At 36.4% G+C, this 23,130-nt stretch overlaps 2 protein-coding genes across 3 annotated transcripts; one reads left to right on the top strand and one right to left on the bottom strand.

Moving 5' to 3' along the window:
- Window positions 1-447: 447 nt before the first annotated feature.
- On the top strand, window positions 448-5,917 carry gfi1aa (growth factor independent 1A transcription repressor a). Its single transcript, XM_073848590.1, has 6 exons — window positions 448-605; window positions 696-881; window positions 3,456-3,838; window positions 4,057-4,194; window positions 4,292-4,457; window positions 4,549-5,917. Exons 1-6 carry the CDS (start codon window positions 500-502, stop codon window positions 4,725-4,727), a joined length of 1,158 nt encoding a protein of 385 aa, XP_073704691.1. The 5' UTR covers window positions 448-499; the 3' UTR covers window positions 4,728-5,917.
- rpap2 (RNA polymerase II associated protein 2) lies at window positions 4,533-23,109 on the bottom strand. Of its 2 annotated transcripts, none has more exons than XM_073848588.1 (12): window positions 23,049-23,109; window positions 22,917-22,962; window positions 22,697-22,811; window positions 22,497-22,595; window positions 22,339-22,404; window positions 22,141-22,229; window positions 21,300-21,335; window positions 20,313-21,180; window positions 17,413-17,504; window positions 15,011-15,091; window positions 13,686-13,754; window positions 4,533-4,688 (listed from the first exon to the last, which is right to left on the bottom strand). In XM_073848588.1, exons 1-12 carry the CDS (start codon window positions 23,092-23,094, stop codon window positions 4,673-4,675), a joined length of 1,623 nt encoding a protein of 540 aa, XP_073704689.1. In that variant the 5' UTR covers window positions 23,095-23,109; the 3' UTR covers window positions 4,533-4,672. The 2 variants fall into 2 exon arrangements, with proteins under 2 accessions (XP_073704689.1, XP_073704688.1); XM_073848587.1 differs by lacking the exon at window positions 4,533-4,688 and adding an exon at window positions 6,066-6,278.
- Between the last annotated feature and the right edge of the window lie 21 nt (window positions 23,110-23,130).

Below are 23,130 nucleotides of genomic sequence, written 5' to 3' on the forward strand. Positions count from 1 at the left end.
CACCGTGTTTCTTATTTAATAGCCTTGTTATTTGGGAAATAAATATACTTGAAACTGAGTGAATTTGCTCTACTTAAATTTGATGTTAAGGCTCGACATCGGGTTATTTACGACTAAAACAAAACCAATTAGTTATTAGCAATAATACCCTGGGCTCCATTTGCAGGCCGTTACTTGAAAGTGACGTGAGGTTGGTATATCATGCTGTCAGAGGATCAGTTTACTAAGGCTTTGAGATCAAGTTGCCAAAAGGGAGCCTAATAACAAAGTGTGCTGTGGAGGGCCTCGACTTCAAATCGCTTTTGCTTTATTTGGGAGGTTTTGATTGCAAAAGGCTGCATGGTACAGATTTGAAAGACCGGCCCTGTTGAGTTCTGTGAAGATCAGGTGCATTTTTTCACATCGGTGCTCGTTATCTAAATCCGTTTTGCGCCATTTTAGGCAGGATTGGAGAGCCGTGAGTGATTGGTGACCCTGAACCTGATAACGGAGAGTAAACATGCCGAGGTCGTTTTTGGTGAAGAGCAAACGGGCGTACAGTTATCACCAACCCCGTTACCTGGACGACAACTGCATCCCAATCGAGAAACTTCTCACATGCCAAGGTACGAACTATAGGTCAATACTAATCAAACAATGAAAAGCGTTAATTAAAATAGCGATGGATAATGCACTGTGAATTTTTGGGGGTTTAGAAAGTCAAATGGGGCAGATCCCCGAGAGCCCGGTGGAGGTGGGTAATCATTCCCCCAAGGCCAGCATGGTGTGCACGGCGGATCATTCCTCTCAACAGTCCCCGCTGAGTTGCGAGGGCAGTGTGTGTGACCGCTCATCCGACTATGAGGACTTCTGGAGACCCCTTTCATCGGGAACCTCTCCAGGTTGGGATGTTCTCATACACTCTCAGAAAAAAGGTTACAAAACTGCCACTGGTACCTTACCGAAACAAAAATGTACACTGTAGATGCATTTTAAAAGTAGGCTATTAATGTGTAGGCAGAGCTGGGTAGTAACTGCACTGTAAAAAACAACCTATAGAATCTACTCAATAAAATGGGGTAAACTGGTGTAACAATTTGCACTCAGTTTGTTTGGGTAGATTCTATCCTATATATCTGAGTAAAGAATACCTGAATTTAAGAATCTACTCAATAAAATGGGGTAAACTGAGGAAACAATTTACACAGTTTGTTTGGGTAGATTCTATCCTATATATCTGAGTAAAGAATACCTGAATTTATCAGCTAAGAAAAAAAAAAAAGTAGGTAAACACAGCAAAAAGCTCAGTATTAAATGAACTCTCCCGGGAGTTTATTTGAGTCCATACTCAGAGTGTCAAAATTAACACTGAAGCAGTGTCAAAGCTAATCAGGTAATTAAGTGATTCATTGAGTGGTGATTGAAAATTATTGAAGACACCAAAATTTTTATGTCACCATTATAGTGGTCAGTGTTAGCATTAGTTGGGCTCTTGACCTGTAGCTCTTTAGCATTAAGTTTTGTTTAGCTGTTTAGTTAAACCAGCCAGACAAGCTAAAGAGCAAAAGGCATGCAGTGGTGATAATTCTGGTTTAAAATAAGCTTAATTTGAGCCACTGAAATCTTTAGAGTGCAGTCTTTCAGTTCTATATCCTTTATTCATTACAACTGCTTTGGGGTTTCACAGCAGCAAAAATAATAAAGCCTTTTTTTTTTTTTTATTGGCCTTTTTACAAGCTCCTCTGATCAAATTTTTTTAAAAGTTGCTCTCTTAGGCACACACTGACATCAGGAATCAGCATATGAATCTCAACAATGGTGACAAACAGCATATTCAAAAACAGATCAACTCTAAACATCACGGAAATCATCAGCTCATAATTTATTCATGCCGCAATGCATGATGGGAGACACGGATGAGTTTTAATTGGCTACAACATACGTTTTTGATGGTCACCATTGTTGTGATTCTCATGCTGATTGTTGATGTCTGTGTGTCTATTTCTAAAGTATGTGCATATTTTTGTCAAAAGAAGCTTCAAAAACACCTCTCTGATTAATCCAGCGTAATTAATTACATTATGACTTTGTCAAAGCATGTTCAACATCACATAATCTAATTTCTCCTGGTTTGTCTGATCGCTATAACTCAATTAGAGCACCCAAACAAAACCTAATGTTAAGAAGTTAATGGTAAAGAGCTAAACTAATGCTAACACTGACCTCTATAATGGTGACTTACAAAATTAGATTTTCTCCTTTTGGTGATTCTGCTTTTTAACATCAGGTCTTTAATAATGGTCAATCACCACTCAATGAATAACTTAATTACCTCAATAACTCTAACACTGCTTCAGTGTTCATTTTAATACTCTTGAGTATGGACTCAAACTATTGGGAGAGTTCATTTAATACTGGGCTTTTTGCTGTGTAGACTTTACCTACTTTTTTTAGTTTGTCTTAGCTGATCAATTCAGGTATTGTTTACTCAGATATATAGGATAGAATCTACACAAACAAACTGTGAAAATTGTTACATCAGTTTACCCCATTTTATTGAGTAGATTCTATAGGTTGTTTTTTACAGTGTGATTACATGTACTAATATGGATTATGTAATCAGATTCCAAAAAAGTACTTGTAATTACAGTAAAATACATTTAAAAGTACTCCTTATCAGACTACAGTTACTTTTTTATGGATTACATGATTACATATTATTTACAAAATAGTAATAAATTGTTCATAATTTATTCATTTCTCTAATTCCTCTTTTTCATCTTTTACATTTTACAATAGCTTCCTTTTAAAACAGCTTCCTGTATATATACATTCAGAAACTCTTCAAGTTTTGTTGACATTTACACAAAGATCAGTCATTAGTCAGGTGGAGACACCGCATTTGACCACTTATTTACAAAACTCATTTCAGGTTTAAGAAATGTTTCAACATTGCATTAACTACTGGTCTTTCAAACACTTTAAAATACACAACTTAAACTTTTTTGTCATCTGATTCTATTTCACTTAATATATTTACTTGAAGTTCCCCTGAGATTTTAAAATAAATATTTCAATAATTAAGTAACACATTTTCATGTTCATTGGTCATTTTAGTAATTTTTATTTTGATTCATTTTCAAAAATGATTTATTTTGATTTAACTTATTTTATGATTTAATTATTAGTTTTTCATTAAACTCACAAACACCACTTTGGTAGCCTTGACATATATAATATTTAATGCACTTCATGTTGTTAATAACAACAAATGGAATATGTTTTCTTACTCTTTGTATTTTTACATGATTATGGTACAAGATTATACTATTTAAATCAATGTGATAAACGAGTTAGGACAAAAGTAATCTAAAAGTAATCTGATTATATTACCTAAAATGTGTAATGTAATGGATTAGACTACTAACTAGAATTTTTGTCATGAATCAGTAACGGATTACAATTTGTCACTCTAGATCTGGATAAATGCCCGGCTTCTTCTCCAGATGACTCTCAGCCTTTCGACATGACTTTCCGTCCGTATGTTTGGGCCCATTCAACATCTGAACTCAGGCAGCTCATTCAATCCTGCAACCGTGTTTCTGTGGATTCAGAGGCATCAGTGGGGGTGTACAATGCCATGGACAGAAGGCCGGGTGCCCATCTACTCATTGAACCAACACAATCCGGGCGATTTTACCAGGACTATGGCTCTCTGACCACTAACTTGTTGGATAGTAGAGGCTTTTATGCCGACTTCAAGATGGCAACTAAAGTAGCAGAAATTGACTCAGAGTCTGATATTATGTGCACACGACTTCAGCTGAGCGGGTCGTACAAATGTGTAAAATGCACAAAGGTATCAATATTTCTATTGTTTAACTCTATAAATATATATTTCCATTCTAAGCAGCTACTAGAACAATAGCTATAATATCGTCTACACCAATGCACAATAACATTACATTTTGTAAAAGCGCATGCTGTGGTTATTCTATAACTGCAGCTATCAGTCGACTGTTTAAAATCAGAGAATTATGAACAGCTCTATACAGTTATGCTTTTGTTTTTTAACAGGTGTTTTCAACCCCTCATGGGCTAGAAGTTCATGTGCGGCGGTCACACAGTGGCACGAGGCCTTTCGCATGCGAAATCTGTGGAAAAACTTTTGGCCACGCTGTCAGCCTGGAGCAACATAAGGCTGTCCATTCACAAGTAAGGCCTATGCTTAAATTCTCACAATTTAATAATTTAGACAGAAATTTAAGCCTAGACGATCTTACTAATGACTAACTAACCTTTTTTCTGACAGGAAAGGGTCTTCAGCTGCAAAATCTGCGACAAAAGCTTTAAGAGGTCGTCTACTTTGTCTACGCACCTCCTCATCCACTCTGATACCAGACCGTATCCCTGTCAGTACTGCGGCAAACGATTCCACCAGAAATCGGATATGAAAAAACACACATTCATTCACACAGGTGATTTATATTTTGATGAAAATAATGCATATATACAAAGTATTCTATGCATAATAAATAAATAAAATTTTATATTTCATATATTTTACAGGTGAAAAGCCCCACAAGTGTCAAGTGTGTGGCAAGGCCTTCAGTCAGAGTTCAAATCTCATCACGCACAGCAGAAAACACACAGGATTCAAGCCTTTCGGATGCGAACTTTGTGGCAAAGGCTTTCAGCGCAAAGTAGATCTGAGAAGACACAAAGAAACACAACATGGACTTAAATAATTAGTTTTTTTTCTTATGACTGTTTGCACATGTGACACTTTGTAGAATTAGAAGGTAATTGTGTGGTTTTATGGAAATGTATTTGCAGTCAGAGATTTCAGATGCTCATGACAATACCCGGTATTTTGTAACAAACTGTGATATTTTATCATGTAAAGTATTAATAAACAAACAAAACATCAGTTCTTATATTTTTTAACCATTTAAATGGATTAAAATGAAATGCTCCGTCATAATTTCAATATGTAGGCCAAAACGAATTTCATCAAGTATATGCAAACGCTGAACCAATCCTTACAGCAACTTGTTAGCAATGTACCAAAGTAGCAGCTTGAAAATTAACATTTGAGATGATTATGTTGTAGAAGTAAACATGGAAGTACAAATAAACCACTACACCAGTTTAACCACAACCATTTTATTGTACTGCATCTTAAATAAATTTTGTTTAGAAAAATGCTAACCCTGACATCAAGACCATTGCTTTGCGTTTGCATTTAACATACAGGAATTTTTGCAGAGTATAGAATCCTTTGGAAATTCTGTTTAAGAGTAAAGGTTCTGTGAGACAATAACAGCACCATCTTAATTTGATTTCTTTACGATTCTTTCAATTTTCAAGCAAATAAATGGTGTATAAATAGTTACAAACTACCAGATAGCATTATCATTCTAGAACAAAAAATTACTCACCCCTTTGTCATCCAATTTTCTTTTACAATTTATACACTTTTTAATCTCAAATGCTTGTCTTGTCTAGCTCTGCGATGCGTACTCTGTGCACTCTGGTTCAAGACAGTTAGGGTATGTCAAAAACTACCATCTCAATTTCTCGTTTGACCTACTTTGCGTGTTCACTTTGTAAACACTGTATTGGTACTTCTGCATTGATGTATGATGATTTTGAAGCTGGATGAGTTTTTTTTTTTTTACATACCCTAACTGTATTGAACCGGAGTGCACAGAGTACGCATGTGCATCACAGAGCTAGACAAGATGAGAATTTGAGGTTAATGTGTATAAATCGTAATTTTTTTTTAGAAAATAACCGACCGTTTCGCTAGATAAGACCCTTACTCCTCGGCTGGGATAATTTAGAGCCCTTTGAAGCTGCATTTAAACTGCATCTTGGAAGTTCAAAATGGCAGGCATCATAGAAGTTTACTAAATAGAGAAAATTCCTCAAAAAACTATTTTTTTACCTCTGAAAAAAGAAATACATGAACATCCTGGATGACAAGGAGGTGAGTAAATTATCTGTACATTTTTGTTTTGGAAGTGAACTAATCTTTTAATTACTTAATTACTTAAGCATTGAAAATGAAATGACGCACAGAATCATTGTTTCAGGTATACACTTTTATTAGGTAATCTAAAAGGTGTGTGGAACATTATCATTATCTTTGTGGAGTAACACCGGGTTTGAAGAGCAGCACAAGGTTGTGTAGATCTTTGTCCTCCAGTTTCAGCTCGCTCATGAGAGAGGAGATGTACTCTAATGAAGATGGACTTGCCAATGACTCTCTCAGCAATGGTGACACTTCTGTTAATCTGAACAAACAGATTTTAGCACCATAGGCATGCAAATAAATGTGAATCAAAAAGGTTGGAGAATAGCAAAGTAACTGTCCAGTGCACTTTTGAAGTGTCAACGACCACAATGAACTTCTACTCCTGTATGATTTAATTAAACAAATAAAAATATTAATTTCAATACTATTAAGAACACTAACTGTTAATTAAATTATCTGTTTAGGTATTGAAAATAATGATTTATGATAAAGTTAAACATAAATGCCTACAATTACGCCACTTTAAGTCATCTATCCATAGTTCTTTCTCAAAGAGAAAAAAAGGTTTTTGCAGCAGCTCGGATTCAACCTGTTCTACAGTTTCTGGTGCTTTATCTATTATTGAACTGCCCTCAACAAAAGCCCACAGGCCTGTGGCACACCTGACATAAGGCACAGAGAGGTGTGCTTCCAAATTATTCATGAAGGGAAAATAACAGGCCCATTGCTGATAAACAGATTGAAAGCCTCAAATGGGCTCTGAAACGTAGTGGAGCAGCTAAAAACAGTCTGAAATACACTTGGTGAAAAAAGTTATTTCTAAATATCTTATTAAAGGTATAAAGGTAAGATTATTTAATAATCTTATTAAAGGTATTTTCAAGCACATCATTTCAAACATGTCCTAACAAAACTAAGGGTAACACTTTAGATTTGGGAACACCATTCACTATTAACCAAGAGTTTTCCCTTTATAAACTCCTTATTGACAGCAAGTAAGCTAGTTGTTGTAGTAGTTATGTTTAGATTAGGGCTGTCAAAAATAACGCGTTAACGGCGTTAATTATTTTGTTGCCGTTAATTACGTCAATTTTTTAACGCATTTCACGCATGCGCAGTGTGACGAATTATTTGTCAGGAAAGTGGTTGGGGAGCTAGAGGCGAGATAGAGCAAGGTGAGCCTATGGACAGATTCAAATATAAAAAGAATGATGGTACAGTTAACAAGTACAAGCATGGGCGACAGCCCCTCTGCAACTGGAGTGGTTAGCCAAGCTTAGGCCCGGTTCTACTGGCAGACGGTGCTATATACCCTCAAACGAAAGCAAACCAATTGAAGATCTGGCAAACAATCCAGCGTGTTTTTGCAGCGTTGAGAAGTGTTGATTTCGAAAAATTAGAAACAGTTTGTCAGAATTCACTCACCGCTGAAAGCGCCAGATCGGTTTTTATTGCCGCATGACTAAGTGCAGACGCGATGTACATAAAAGATTCATTGTGTAGTTTAGAAAGCTTTATTGATTATAACGAAACTTTGTGAGATCTCTATTTGTGACGCTTTTAGTGATAATAAGGGGAGCGCGCTTTGCACTTTCCATGCTATAATCCATTCAGAATTTGAATTAAACTTTCGTTTTTCTTATGTTTTGGGAATTACATCTGCATAGTTATGATGGGTTCATTCTCGAAAGAGCGCTGACTGACACAGTGATATCAAAGCAATTGACGGAAAAAAAAAATCCCCCTTGGTTCAATTTTGTATGCAATGGCAAAGTGTATATATTTAGTTTCGTTTTTTATTTAGTTAATTTAGAAAAAAGTTTGGAGCATTTTTTGTTCGTTAAATATAAGTTTTTTTTTTTTTTTTTTTAATGAACAGCACCCAACGGAAGACTGATCATAGCCTGTTTGATCAGTTTGCCTTCTCAAATCATCACGACTTGCCTAAAATAAAATCTATAGATAAAAAACAGTTCAAGTATAGTTTAAACATTAAAGATAAATGTGCACGATTAGGCGCATAGTTTGTGCGGAGAGAGATAAAGCCGCTTTGCAGGTCATCGAGGCACCAGCGCAATCACTTGCAGTTTTTCAGTGGAAGCAATTTAAAATTATCTTTCATTTTTGCTCACAAAGTAAAGAGTAATACATCAAAAAACGTTAGTGTTTTTATAAAATAAAGAAAACAAAAATGATGCGCTTTCTGTCGTCTCGTTCTTGAACAGGAGTGCTTAACAAAAATGAAGCGAAATGCATGCCTCAATTGCACAGACATGATAAACATATCTATAGAAAGCTTTAAATTATTACTTAACGAAATAAAACAAATCGAAAACAAAAACTTGTTCATTGTGTAATCCGTAAAGATAAATGTCTCTCTCAAGGCGCGTCCAAAAAGGAGATTTTAAGTCAGGATCTTTGCGACATTGACTCAGAATACACTTTATTAATAAATAATTCAGATATGTCTTTACTCTTTCCCCGACACATTCATTATTTATTTTGCCGGTATTTTGTGGCAAGTTTCAGCCTACTGCGTGCGATTGAACACGGATCTCTTCCAGCTGCGCCATCCGAGCCGCTCTCGAAAGTAAAAGCGAAAGTCTTGTGTTGTTTCCACCAGCGCGGCATTTTTTTTCTTCACCATAATTGATGGATGGATGCATTTCAGAAAAAAAATGGTTAGGATTCAGGTGTAGTTGCAAGTAGTGATTAATCATGATTAATCCACTGAAAATTCTGATTAATCTGATTAAAAATTTTAATCATTTGACAGCCCTAGTTTAGATATGTGTGTACTAATAAATTTAGATACATTGAGGAAAAAAATCATTTGACCCCCTGCTGATTTTGTACATTTGCCCACTGACAAATAAATGATCAGTCTATAATTTTAAATGGTAAGTTTATTTTAACAGTGAAAGACAAAATAACAACAAAAAAGTACAGAAAAAAGCATTTCAAAAAAGTTATAAATTGATTTGCACTTTAATGAGTGAAATAATTATTTGACCCTTTCAAAAAAACATGAATTAGCACTTGGTGGCAAAAGCCTTGTTGGCAATCACAGAGGTCAGATGTTTCTTGTAGTTGGCCACCAGGTTTGCACACATCTTAGGAGGGACTTTGTCCCACTCTTCTTTGCAGATCCTCTCCAAGTCATTAAAGTTTCAAGGCTGATGTTTGGCAACTAGAACCTTCAGCTCCCTCCACAGATTTTCTATTGGATTAAGGTCTGGAGATTGGCTAGGCCACTCCAGGACCTTAATGTGCTTCTTCTTGAGCCACTCCTTTGTTGCCTTGGCCATGTGTTTTGAGTCATTGTCATGCTGGAATACCCATCTATGAACCATTTTCGATGTCCTGGCTGAGGTTCCCACCCAAGATTTGACAGTGCATGGCCCCGACGACTGTCCCTTTGATGCGGTGCAGTTGTCCTGTCCCTTTAGCAGAACAAACCCCTAAAGCATAATGTCTTGTAGCCCATTTCAGCCTTGTGTAGGTCTACAAACTACAAGCTCTTTGGTCTTGGCCATGGTGGAGAGTTCAGAATCTGACTGACTGATTGCTTCTGTGGACCGGTGTCTTTTATACAGCAGGGCTCGCAAAATTTCAAAATCTCTGGTAGCCCTTCGGGCAGGTACTCTTCAGATTTTGGTAGCCCGAAAATAATTTAACTAGCCCAAATAAAAAAAGACTTCTTTTTTTAATAAAGAAAATTAGATAGGAGTCTAAGGCCCGGTTTTGTAGATGGGCCTTAGCCTAAACCAGGATTAGGCCATAGTTCAATTAGGACATTGAAGTTATAATTATAACCGTGCCTTAGAAAATAAACTATACTAGTGTGCATCTGGAGACAAAACAAAGGCACTGATATATTTTAAGATCAGTCAGTCCAAGTTTCTTTCAGTTGAAACAGCTCAGATTTACATTTACATCTAGGACTAGGCTTAAGCCTTGTCTGTGAAACTGGGGGTAAATGTCAATCAAAAATGTTTTCAATACACAAATATAAACAAATATCAAGGAATTAATTTTATTTCACTATTTGGTGTATCTTCAGAATTTTTAAAAATAAATTTAAGGCAATTTATGACCCTTTTAAGAGCTGCACAAGTAAAATGAACAGTATGAGTAGGATTGGACAATGTACGGTAGAATATTAAGCCATAAAATGGCATGATTTATAATTCGGATACAGGTTCACACAAAAACAAAATATCTTGTACAATGGCATTTCAGCCTTTATACCATTAAAAGGGATAAATCTAGTATGTAATTTATTAGATTTATTTAAAACATATATATTACTGTCTTAATTTTTTAGAAGGCACATTAACTTCTTTTACATTTACAACTCTGTGTTTTCTGCATATAAAACATAGGCCCATAATTGCAATCATTTGACCATAAACAGCTGAAAAAATTTGGAAATAAAAATTCATTGTCACAAGAGGGCGCTTTAGGAGTGCTGAAATACTACGGTTTCCCCAGTAACGGCTGAACACAAAGCGCTGTTTTATCAGCATGAACTGAGAATGCAAACGACGCGTTTCTGAGGACAGTCGGTTCCCTTCAGATACATTCATATAAACACATCAGTGCCGCGTTTTGACTTTGAAACCTACAGCGTGCATATTTATTCAATGACATCATTGCCTTTTGAAGTTTAATCCAGCCCTATCGCGATTCTCGTCTTTCCGTTCCCAAATGTAAGACCTCCTAAAATGTAATTGACTCTTCTTTTACTATTTAACATATTTAAAACTTTTTATGGCCTTAAATTTGATACAGCTAAATTAAGGAGTTTTTAAGATAGCCCGTCGGGCAGCCCAGTGACACATTTTGGTAGCCCCACTGGAAAACACAATAGCCCCGGGACGTCGGGCTAGCGATTTTGCGAGCCCTGTACAGGTAACAAACTGAGATTAGGAGCACTCCCTTCAAGTATAAAAGACACCTGGGAGCCAGAAATCTTGCTGATTGATAAGTTATCAAATACTTGCTTTACTCATTAAAATGCAAATCTTTTATAAAAAAATTTTTAAATGCATTTTTTGTTGTTATTCTGTCTCTCACGGTTTTAAAAAAAAACCTACCATTAAAATTATAGACTTATCTTTTTTTGTCAGTGGGCAAACATACAAAATCAGCAGGGGATCAAACAAATGTTTTTCCTCACTGTATGTGTGTACTAGTAAACAGCAAATATGCTAGTAATATGCATGCTAATAAGCAACTAGTTAAAGTGATAGTTCTGTCATTAATTACTCACTGCCATGTCATTCCAAACCTGTAAGACTTTCGTTCATATTCAGAACACAAATTAAGATATTTTTGATGAAATCAGAGAGCTTTCTGACCCTCCATAGACTGCAAGGGTCCGACTATGTTCAAGGTCCATAGGACATCTACAATTTTATGAAGCTACGCGAAAACTTTTTGTGTGCAAAAAAAATAAAAAAAATTTATTCAACAGTACTTCTCCAACATCATCAAAATAGAGTTGCCCCCTGCCGCCATTATCTGCATTACTGTGATGCCTGCTTGTGCTTTCCTCTGCTCGTAAATAAGGCGTAGTGCATGCGTGTTTTACATTAGCAGCACCATGCGCATGCATCATAATGCTCGCAATAATCTCGATAATCGGGAATTGGTGAATAAAGTTTTAACGTTTTTTGCACACAAAATCTCGTAGCTTCATAAAATTGCGGATGTCACATGAACTATTTTGATTATGTTCTTGGTACCTTTCTGGGCCTTAAATGTATTAGGAACCCTTCCTGTCTATGGAGGCTCAGAATGATTTGCATTTAACCAAGAATCTCTTAATTTGAGTTCCAAAGATGAATGAATGTCTTACGGTTTAAAACAACATGAGGGTGAGAAATTAATGACAGAATTTTCATTTTTAGGTGAACTCTCTCTTAAATATTAAGTAACATTCCCTAATCTAAAGTGTTTCCAAACAAAGTTATATCATGCATATATTTATTTTGGGGGTTCTCAGAACATCACACTTTTTACTCTGCTCATGCACATTAGTTTCTCATGGGAAGCAAACAACCAAACAAAGCTTTTCTTTTATGAACGGGTGAAATTCTCTAGCCAGTCAATAAAAAAATCAGAGCCGTGTTTTTAGGCAGATCTTTAAATGGGGAGTGGTTTAATTGGGCTTATGTGTTGGCTCTTTCCCATGCTGTTACCGCAGCATCACGGATCCACAGCAATCAGGCAATGATAAGATACGGGCTTGTGTTGACACAGACAGGGAGCAGCACGGAACTCTCCTCAGAGTTAGTGGCTCTGTCAAGCATTCATAAACCTGAGGGAAGTCATACACACCACCTGGCACTGTACAAACATGATTGGGTAGCCTTTTCTAACACACACACACACACACACACACACACACACACACACACACACACACACACACACACACACACACACACACACACTCTTTATGCACTTCAAAACAATCTAATTTCCTTTAAGAGAACTGTAAGATGGCATTCTGAATCTAGAAATCTAGTTTGGATGTAATATGTATAATTGTTAACATTTTCACCTTAATAATTTAAGGTATATATACCTTAAATATATATAAATGAAATTATTAAGGTGAAAATGTTAACAATTATACATATTACATCCAAACTAGATTTCTAGATTCAGAATGCCATCTTGCAGTTCTCTTTCATGCATTATTATGTTTTGGTAAGTCACAGCACATTACATTTTACAACCTGAACTAACCTTGCCTTTCCACAAAAAGGTCAAATTATCTGATTGCTGACCTTGACACACAGTCATGAGGGTCTGCAGGGGTCTTTTTTATGATATTTTGATTTTCAAAGAGAGGCACATAGGTTGCACCACATGACTGTGATTTGCCAAAAAAAAAAATCCAGATGTTGTTCTATTCAATGTATTGCATTTTTATACCAATAGAGCCAGCAAATTAATATTATATTATATATTAAAGATCCCTCACTATTAAAAAAAAATCCATAATCAATCCTTCAAAAGAAGCACAAATCTTTATCAAGTAGACAAATATTAACTTGCCCAAAGAAATGCACACAAATCACACACACACTCGCACAGACATAAATCACTTGTGTCTTATAGCTCTGCATAGCGTGTTCCTGAAGAGAAAACAATGCTCCCTGATTTCCTCAGTCCTGTTCCCGTATGCACTTGTTAAAGCCAGGCCCTCCAGCTGTTGATCTGTCTACCACATACTTTCACTGTCAGAGCACAGCAGGCCACCGAGGTGCCATAAAGCCCCAATCAACAGTCATCATCAGATAAACCCACAGCATTATCTGCAGTTGCAACAATCTGAGCCTTTATACGAGCACACGTTAACTTAGTTGGGAAACAGACCTGCTGGTCTCTCATGGCAAATACCAACACATGTGGCACTTTCCCATGCATGAGAAAATGGACAAAAGCCACGCAGTAGTAGATAATTAGCTTAAGCAATCTAAAGAACTGTTTGACATCTAAAAGATACATTTGTTGTGACTCGACTCTGGTTGGAATTAATCTGGACACACATTCAGTTCTGAGGTATAATAAACCATCTATCAACTATCTATCAACTACAGAACATGCTTAAATCTAGTTTTAATGTATTGAATATTCATTTGATACTTACACTGACAGAAGAACCACAGCAATTAAAGTCCATTCTGGTCCTTTGTGAATGATATTAGTGTTTGTAAACCTAAAAGAAAAGAATAATTCTTAGCACCATTATCAAAAATGCACTTAAACGCTATTCAATTTTGAATATGCACTGATGTCAGTCATATAGACTTGCACTTGCATTTGGCTAAAGTGCAAAATTAAAGTCAAACTTCTTTATTTGGTGTAATGTTTTTGAAGTTGCTTAGATTTAGTAGCTCTCAACTGGAGAGAGAGAATTCCTGGAAGCAGGTTGAATCCAAGGGTGAAGTGCCCCTTCAGAATGGTAAATCATCTTCATAGTCTGACACACTACTTCCTGTTGACAACACTTCTATGGCCAATCATAATTTATGGGCCGTGAAACTCAAAACTTCATGGTTTAGGCTAAAAAGGTCAAATGAGTGTCTGATAGACAGACGGAAACACTGATTTTACCCTCATACACACAAATTCAAAGGTTTTGGGGTTTGTAAAATGTTTACTTATTTGATCACAAATACACTAAAAACTGAAATGTTATTTGAAGTAATAACCGTTTCTATTATAATGCATTTTATTCCTGCGATAACAAGAATTTATCATCATTTAGTGTCGTGTCACATAATATTCCAGAAATAATTACAATATCCTGATTTTAGTTGTGCTGCTTATTAGTTTTTGGAAATTGTGATATTCATTTTCAGGATTCTTTGATAAACATTTGAAACTATAATTTATTTGAAATCTAAATCATTTGTAACATTATAAATGTTTTTACTATCACTTTTGATTAATTTAAGTCATCCTTACTCAACAAAAGTAAGAAAAAAGTGTAAATGTCTGAAAATGCATCTTAAAGGGATAGTTCACCCAAAAATGAAAATTCTGTCATTAATTACTAACCCTCATGTCCTAAAACAGTCAAGGCACAGAATCACAGTGAGGAATTTGTTAAAATGGTCCATGTGACATCAGTGGTTTCATCGTAAAAAAAAATGTTTTGTTTTCTTTGTGCACAAAAAGTATTCTCGTAGCTTCATAAAATTACAACTGAGCCACTGATGTCACATGGATCGTTTTAATAATGTCCTTATTACGTTTCTACGCCTCGACCATGCTAGGACCCTTGCTGTCTATAGAAGGTCAGAAGTTCTTGGATTTATTAAAAAATATCTTAATTTGTGTTCTGAAGATGAACAAAGGTCTTATGGGTTTGAAACGACATGAGGCCGAGTAATTAATGACAGAATTTTAATTTTTGAGTGAACTTTCCCTTAACCTTTAACCCTTCGTCTAGTGTGAAGCGTGACTTACCTGAATGTCTTGACCAAATTATTTACTTCATTGATGACATCACTCATCGTTAGACGCAGGGGTCCCACAACATCTCTCAAGCTTTGAAAAGACACAAGGAGGGGTCTTTAACTGATGCATACTTTCATGAAAAAAATAAAATAAAATACTGAGGTAGGTAGGACATGGTTAAAGTTTGGTGGTATGGTTATGTTTAGCTTAGGTTTAAGGGTGGGTCAGGGTGTAGTAGTAGGGTCAAACATGTAATTACAGAAGTAAGTACAGAAATTATTTACATATGTAACTACAGGATTTTTTTTTAAATTCAAGTACAGTGTATCAAATTATTAATTTACAGTGAGGAAAAAAATTATTTTATCCCCTGCTGATTTTGTACATTTTCCCACTGACAAAGAAATTATCAGACTATAATTTCAATGATGACAGTGAGTGACAGAATAACAACAAAAAAAATCCAGAAAAACGCATTTCAAAAAAGGTATAAATTGATTTACATTTTAATGAGTGAAATAAGTATTTGACCCCTTTGCAAAACATGACTTCGCAAAACCCTTGCTGGCAATCACAGATGTCAGACGTTTCTTGTAGTTGGCCACCAGGTTTGCACACATCTCAGGAGGGATTTTGTCCCTCTTCTCTTTGCAGATCCTCTCCAAGTCATTAAGGTTTCAAGAGTGATGTTTGGCAACTCAAACCTTCAGCTACCTCCACAGATTTTCTATAGGATTAAGGTCTGGAGACTGGCTAGGCTCCTGGACCTTAATGTGCTTCTTCTTGAGCTTGGCCATGTGTTTTAGGTCATACCATTCACGACCCATTCTCAATACCCTGGCTGCAGGCTTGTGCACAATTCAGAATTGGCCACCATACAATTCATGAGTTGGAATTTGAATTGAATTGACGAATTGTAATTCTAGATCCTGTTTTTGACATCAATTCAAATTAAATTCAAATTCAAGAACTGAATTGGAATTTAGGAGTCATTCTCAATTCAATTCTGAATTGTGCACAAGCCTGCCTGGCTGGCTTCAATGCCCTGGCCCTGACAGTACATGTCCCCGTCGACTGTCCCTTTGATGCGGTGTAGTTCTCCTGTCCCCTTAGCAGAAGAACACCCCTAAAGCATAATATTTCCACCTCCATGTTTGATGGTGGGGATGGTGTTCTTGGGGTCACATGCAGCATTCCTCCTCCTCCAAACACAGTGAGTTGAGTTGACGCCAAAGAACTCGATTTTGGTGTCATCTGACAACAACACCCAGTTCTTGTCTAAATCATTCAGATGTTAATTGGCAAACTTTAGAAAGGCCTATACATGTGCTTTCTTGAGCAGGGGGATCTTGCAGACACTGCAGGATTTCAGTCCTTCACAGCATAGGGTGTTACAAATTGTTTTCTTGGTGACTATGGTCCCAGCTGCCTTAAGATCATTAAGACAAAATCCTCCCGTGTAGTTCTGGGCTGATTCCTCACCGTTCTCATGATCACTGAAACTCAATGAGGCAAGATCTTGCATGGAGCCCCAGACCAAGGGAGATTAACAGTTATTTTGTGTTTCTTCCATTTGCGAATAATCGCACCAACTGTTCTCACCAAACTGCTTGGTGATGGTCTTGTAGCTCATTCCAGCTTTGTGTAGGTCTACGATCTTGTCCCTGACAAGTCTTGGCCATGGTGGAGAGTTTGATCAATCTGATTGATTGCTTGCTTTTGTGGACAGGTGTCTTTTATACAGGTAACAAACTGAGATTAGGAGCACTCTCTTAAAGGGAGTGCTCCTAATCTCAGCTCGTGACCTGTATAAAAGACACCTGGGAGGCAGAAATCTTGCTGATTGATAGGGCATCAAATATTTATTTTACTCATCAAAATGCGAATCAATTTATAACTTTTTTTAAATGCATTTATCTGGATTTTTTGTTGTTATTCTGTCTCTCACTGTTAAAATAAACCTACCATTAAAACTATAGACTGATCATTTCTTTGTCAGTGGGCAAACATACAAAATCTGCAGGGGATCAAATAATTTTTTTCTCACTGTAAATGCAAGTACATCATAGTTAATATATAGGTGGTCCCAAGGAGGTTATGTTAAATAAATTGCATAAATATCATGTTATTGCTCTTTTGTTGATTTTGATTGCTTCCATTGTCCTCTTTTGTAAGTCGCTACGGATAAAAGCGTCTGCTAAATGTCTAAATGTAATGTAAATGTAAATAACGATTTGCAAGAAAATATGAAGACTGGGTATGTTTGATTTTCTTTCCAGCATATCTTACAACAATCATTACAGATTTCAATTAGGTCAAATGCATAAGAAAACATTATTATAGTGTGAGCAAAACAATGTTAATGGTGTCTGGAATGACAAACACTGATCCAACCATTGCTGAACACTGACCTCCGGCTGAGCTTCTCCACAGCAATGCGCTTCTGAATCAGGTGCTGTGCATGAGAATCAACCAACGGCAGAGGAGGGTCCTTCCTACTGCCCTGCACGACCATGAAAAAAGTGTCAATCCAGAATATAACTTGCAGAAATCAAAGAGAGATGCTGCCAGTTCTCTTGAGGAAGCCCAGTCTAACATGCTTGAAATGAGCACCCACAACAGGACAGTCAAGGTAACTGCAGATTTAGACTTTAGAATGCACATACAGTGGCCTGAAAATGTGTTTGTATGTTTAAGCTACATTTTCAAAGTACTAATGTCATTGCTTTAGATATAAAATATGAAATCAACGGTCACATTTTAAAAGAACATGGTCACAAAAAGCCATAAAAACAACAGATATACTGTTATAAAAATAAACATTTGTCAGTCCCTCCAGAAATTCGCGATGTTGCCATCGCGCCAATTCACGCAAATTCAGCCAATCCCCGCGATTTATTTGCGGCCTTGCAATTTCATCCAATCACCGCGACTTTACCGCAAATTACCTGCAAATATCACTGCGAAAGACCGCGCAAAGCAATTCAGGGCTCGAAATTACCACCATTTTTACCCCCTTTAATGCCTAAATGCATCTTCATGAATTAGGCATAATGAAAGATTTTTGTTTTTGATTTGAATTATTTAAATTATTAATTTACAGATCCGGATGATATATTACTCTAACCTTTATGAGCAGAAATGAAGTTTCACATCACACCGGCACTTCCATGTCCTGCAAAGCCAGCTTCAGCATTCACTCTCTGCACAAACGACTGGATATGCGCCTATAGCACACAGTTAGGTTAAACGATTAAACTAATATTGTGATATACTAAAATTAATTGAAATCGTGATTACTTGAGACGGCTAAATTAATCTGCCGCTTGGTCGTTACTTTAAAAAACAAAAACTTGAATTCAACAAGTAAAAAGTGTTCCAAATATATTTCTAAATTTACTTTATAAACTAAATAAACGAAAATAAATGTAATCACTTTGCTATTAAAAACAGCAGCTGTGTAATAGGAAAGAGAAAAAAAGTCCAGCCGGCCTCGGGACAGTAATTCTGATGAGCTGTCGGACAAGGTCCAGGCGAGGTTGTACACATTTTTGCAACGAATGTTTGTTTAATAGCCTATAATTAATAGCCTAGGCTATTATTTATTTGATTTATTTGAGCGTTTTGTAGGCTGCATTGTTCACTGACGGAAGTGTTCAAATAAACACACGTTTGTTAATAATGTTTGAGACTCATTTATTTTGGGTTTCAAAATAATATATGCATTTTATATATAGACATATATACACAAACGTTATATATAATGTATATGTAATATAAAATATAAATACCGCGCTAGTTTTTTCGTTCGTCTTTTATTTAAATAGCCTACCTTTTAGGTGTAGGTAATTACTCACTGTGCTGCTAATTTCTTATTTGGGAGTAATTTGTTTGAACGAATATTCGGTGTTGCGCTGATGCTCTAATCTGTTGACATTTCCGAACGCCTTCCTGCAGTTGCTTCATAAAAGCGGGCTTTCTTCACAAAAAAGTGCATGTGTCATTAGTATGAGAAAAAAATTGTCGGGCTGGGATCGGGCTCGGACATAAATATCTTAATGCCTGTTGGGTTCGGTTACTGCTCTGTTGGACGCGGGCCGGGTTCAGACAGAAAAATGCGGCCGATCCGCACTCTAGAAAGCACGTTCAGCACCGCCGAGAGTTTCGTGCGGTCGTTAAAACGAAACCAAAAAGGCAAACGCGCACACACATTCAAAAGCAACTTTGATACCCTGCGTTTGCAGAGCGACTCCCCAAGCGCTCAAGTTAGGTTATATAAAATATCTAAGCTGTTATTAGTATATTTAGTATATCCCTCTATTTGCACTTTGAATATTGAAAGAGCCTACTTTGATGATGGCTGAGTATATTGTCTACACGATTAAGTAAGAGATGTGTTGTTTGTTTTTTGTTATTTATAGGCTACTGTAATTGTTTAAAAATCCAGTGGTTGCCTCTAATTTAAATGGCTGTACCTATAATAGGGAAAATAAACATCTTGTTCATGTACTCATTTTCCTTCATTCTTGTCCCTTGCTTTAGGCATGAAATAAATATATAAAAAAGGTTTTCAGAATCAGCCCATTTGCTTGTAAAACAATCAGAATCGGGCATGAAGAATCTAGATCGGCAGATAACTAAAAAGAAATTGGGTGCTCGTAATTTTTTTTTTTAGGTGCTCCTAACTTTTTGAAACAACAAAACTTCAAAACGTTTGTAAAACTAGGTCTGTGGTGGTTTCCTTTTGTCAGATGTCAGGCAGGCCTTGCGTGGTCAAAGGTGATAGTGCTATCGAACTTGAAAGGGGCAGTTAACAAAACTATAAAGGGGCAGTCTACAGAACCTGTGCTGCAGCCTTCTGTAGAAGCAGCGATTGTCTGCTGTCCGATCTGCATGTGATCAGAGCGTGCAGAAAGCCGAATTTTTGAATTCCTGTGCTTTGGGGGAGTAAGCATGCAAAGAACACTTTAAAAATTCGTAACATGTTTGTGAAATCTGTCTTAAAAAAATCGCAACTTTTCCCGCAACTTTTTGAAAAAGCTGCCGCAAAATCTGGCATTTTAGGCCGCAACAATCACAAAAAAATCCCGCGAAATCCTGGAGGGACTGATTTGTGGCTGTCAAATATTAGTGGCCCATGTTCATAGCAAGATTACAGTTAACTAAAACTAATCATTAAAAACTTAAAATAAAGTGAATGTCAACCAAAATCACTGTAAAAATATATTTCAAGTTAGTTCTGAAAAAAGCCGTTTTATTAGATATTTTATTAATTATCAAAGGTGAGATGGGTAAATCCTTCAGCTCTCACCTGTGTGTCCTGAGTGTCTTTGATTACATCTGTCTTGATCTCTTCAGGCAGAACATACACGCCTTCATAAAATTCCCTCACTCTCAGCTCCAACAACTCGGTCTCCTCTCGCAGCGTTTCAAAATCAGGAGCTGGAGCACTGGGTCTGGAAGAACTTCCACTGTTCTGTCTCAAGCTCACTTCCACCTCATCCAAGTCATCTTCATCCAGTTCCTCCACTTCCTGTACTGAAGACTCTGTTCCAGAGGCATAATCAGGCCCATAAAGAAACTTCATGGTTTCCTCAGTTCTCCACTCAATAAATGTTTGTCGTAGACACTCTAGCAGGCACAAACTGATGGTTGCAGGAGTTGTTTTAGCTTTGTTATGATCCTTCAACAAGCTTCTGAGGCCTGCAGCTCCTCTCTTACTCATGCCCACCTGAGTGATGTCCAAACAACTAGCAGGCTGTGAAGGGAGGTTAGTTTCCTGTTGGGTTGTATTGTCCTTCAGACTACACTGATTCAAAAGCTCCAGAGTTCCTTCAACATCAGATCCACCAGATGTGGTTTTATTTGGTACAGACAGACTGGCAGTAGGGTCTATCTGTGGTTGAGGAGTAGGTTCAGGATGTGCATATTGCTTATTTTCAGCACTGGACCCATCCTCACTCACTTCCTCCCTCTTTGGCAGTTTTCCCCAGTGTACTCGTTTGTGTTTGCACTTTCTGGACACCACACTGGAGACAAAGTCTTCCTCAAGGTCACTGTTGTCGCTTTGGCTAAAGGGAGGGGAGTGCTTAGATTCAGGAATGTCTAGAACAGGATTCTCAATGTCAGCTTCTGTCACAGGTTTGTCTACCAACTTTATCTCATGTCCTGAGCTACCTCTGTGGACAAATGAAAATAAATTGTGAGTCAGTTTATACAAATATTATTTCCACTATTTTCCACTGCAAAAGATCTAGTAAACCATGACATTTCTCTAAGACAAACAGCATGTACATACCTGTCCCCTCCTTTCATCAGCTTAACCTCTGGAGGCCTTTTATAAAAAAGAAGATAATTTTTTTTGGAACTAAAATGCTAAACGGTGTTGCATGAAATAAGAAAATAGGAAAACAATTAAAAAAAACGTATTGTTAAATACAGTACTGCTCAAAAATGTGGAGTCTTTTTTAAACGCTTTTTTTCTTAAAGAAATGAATACATTTATTTATTAAAGACATATTAAATTAATAATAAAGACATATATAATGCTATAAAATGTTTTTATTTTAAATGAAGGTTTTTTTTTTTTTACTTTTTATACATCAAAAAAATAAAAAAAATAAATAAATAAATAAAAAAGTGTAACTGTTTGCAACATTAACTCCCGGTTTCACAGACAAGGCTTAAACCTAGTCCCAGACAAAAATGTAAGTCTGAGCTGTTTCAACTGAAAGAAACCTGCACTGACTGATCTTAAAATGTATCAGTGCCTTTGTTTTTTCTAACAGACATTTATAAAACCATGTCTTAATCCTGGCTTAGTCTAAACCCTGTCTGTGAAACTAGGCCTAATAATAATAAGAAGAAATGATTCTGGAGCACCAAATTTGCATATTATTACAATATTTCTGTTTTTATTGTAATTCTAATCAAAATAAATACAGACTTGGTCAGCATAAGAGATTCTTTCAAGAACAAAGAAACTTTAAGAATCCAAACTTTTGAACAGTAGAAAAAAAATGTAATAATATTAGTAAATATTTATTTCATAATTTTATAATGTTCAATACTAACGAGCTATAATTTTACAAAGAACAGTTATATATAAAATAGATAAAATTGATTAAAAGATACACTACCTCTCCTCCTTCCTAAGCCAAAGTGGAATTTTTGATATCTGGAGCTCAAAACATTTGGAGGCTTTGTAGCAGAAATTACTGCAAAAACACTGAAAAATTAAACAAGCAAAAGAAAATGATGAAGAACTTGTGTGCTTAATCTGCTAATGAGACATTAAAAATGAAATTAAAACAAAGCAAGGAATAAAAAAAAAATACCTTGCGCTCTGTAATATCATAGACTCTATTGGTTTTGGTGGATATTTTAAACTGTTGAGTGGGTACCTGAAATGTTAATAAAATAAGACAGACAGAAACGCAACATGGAGGCAATTAAAAATGTGGGAAAGAAGTGATGTTTACTGTGTAATTCTTACATTGGTTAGTTTATTTGGACACGTAGGATATCCACACAGTTTAGCAATGGACCGTTCTTCTACTGTGTCCTTGTAGTTGACAGGAGTAATGTGCCATGCCTACAGTACAGTACAAGAAAACAGGACATTCTCTTTGAAGCACGACAAATTGCTTTTTACATCTCCAGCTGAACTGTACAGATGCCAAATATGTGACTTACACAATCGACGAGGAACTCCTCTGTCACACTGTCCTCCAGCAGCCGCTCAACCACCTGCAGGGCTTTGCGCTCCAACTCAAGCTTCTGTCTAAGCGCCTCTTTAATAGCTTCCCTCCTGCAAACATTACACTCCATATAACCTATATAATTTTAATAAATATATTAACCTATCATATAAAGTGTTAATCATTAGCAGTTGAACTACAGTAAACAAACATACTTTCTCGCCTCATCCGCAGCTGAAATCACCTGGTTTCCCTTTCCACCTAAAATGTAGGACAAATGTTCTGTTAAAATATAAAACCAAAAACTTCGAGAAAAAATATCATGTAAATCCATACATGTATGCTACCTTTCTTCTTCGATTTTGAGACTCGAATCTTTCCTGTAGCTTCCATGCTTGTTTTCTTAAAACAAAACTCCTTCCGCTTACG

The sequence above is a fragment of the Garra rufa genome, chromosome 10 (assembly GCF_049309525.1).
Source record: "Garra rufa chromosome 10, GarRuf1.0, whole genome shotgun sequence".
Classification (NCBI taxonomy): domain Eukaryota; kingdom Metazoa; phylum Chordata; class Actinopteri; order Cypriniformes; family Cyprinidae; genus Garra; species Garra rufa.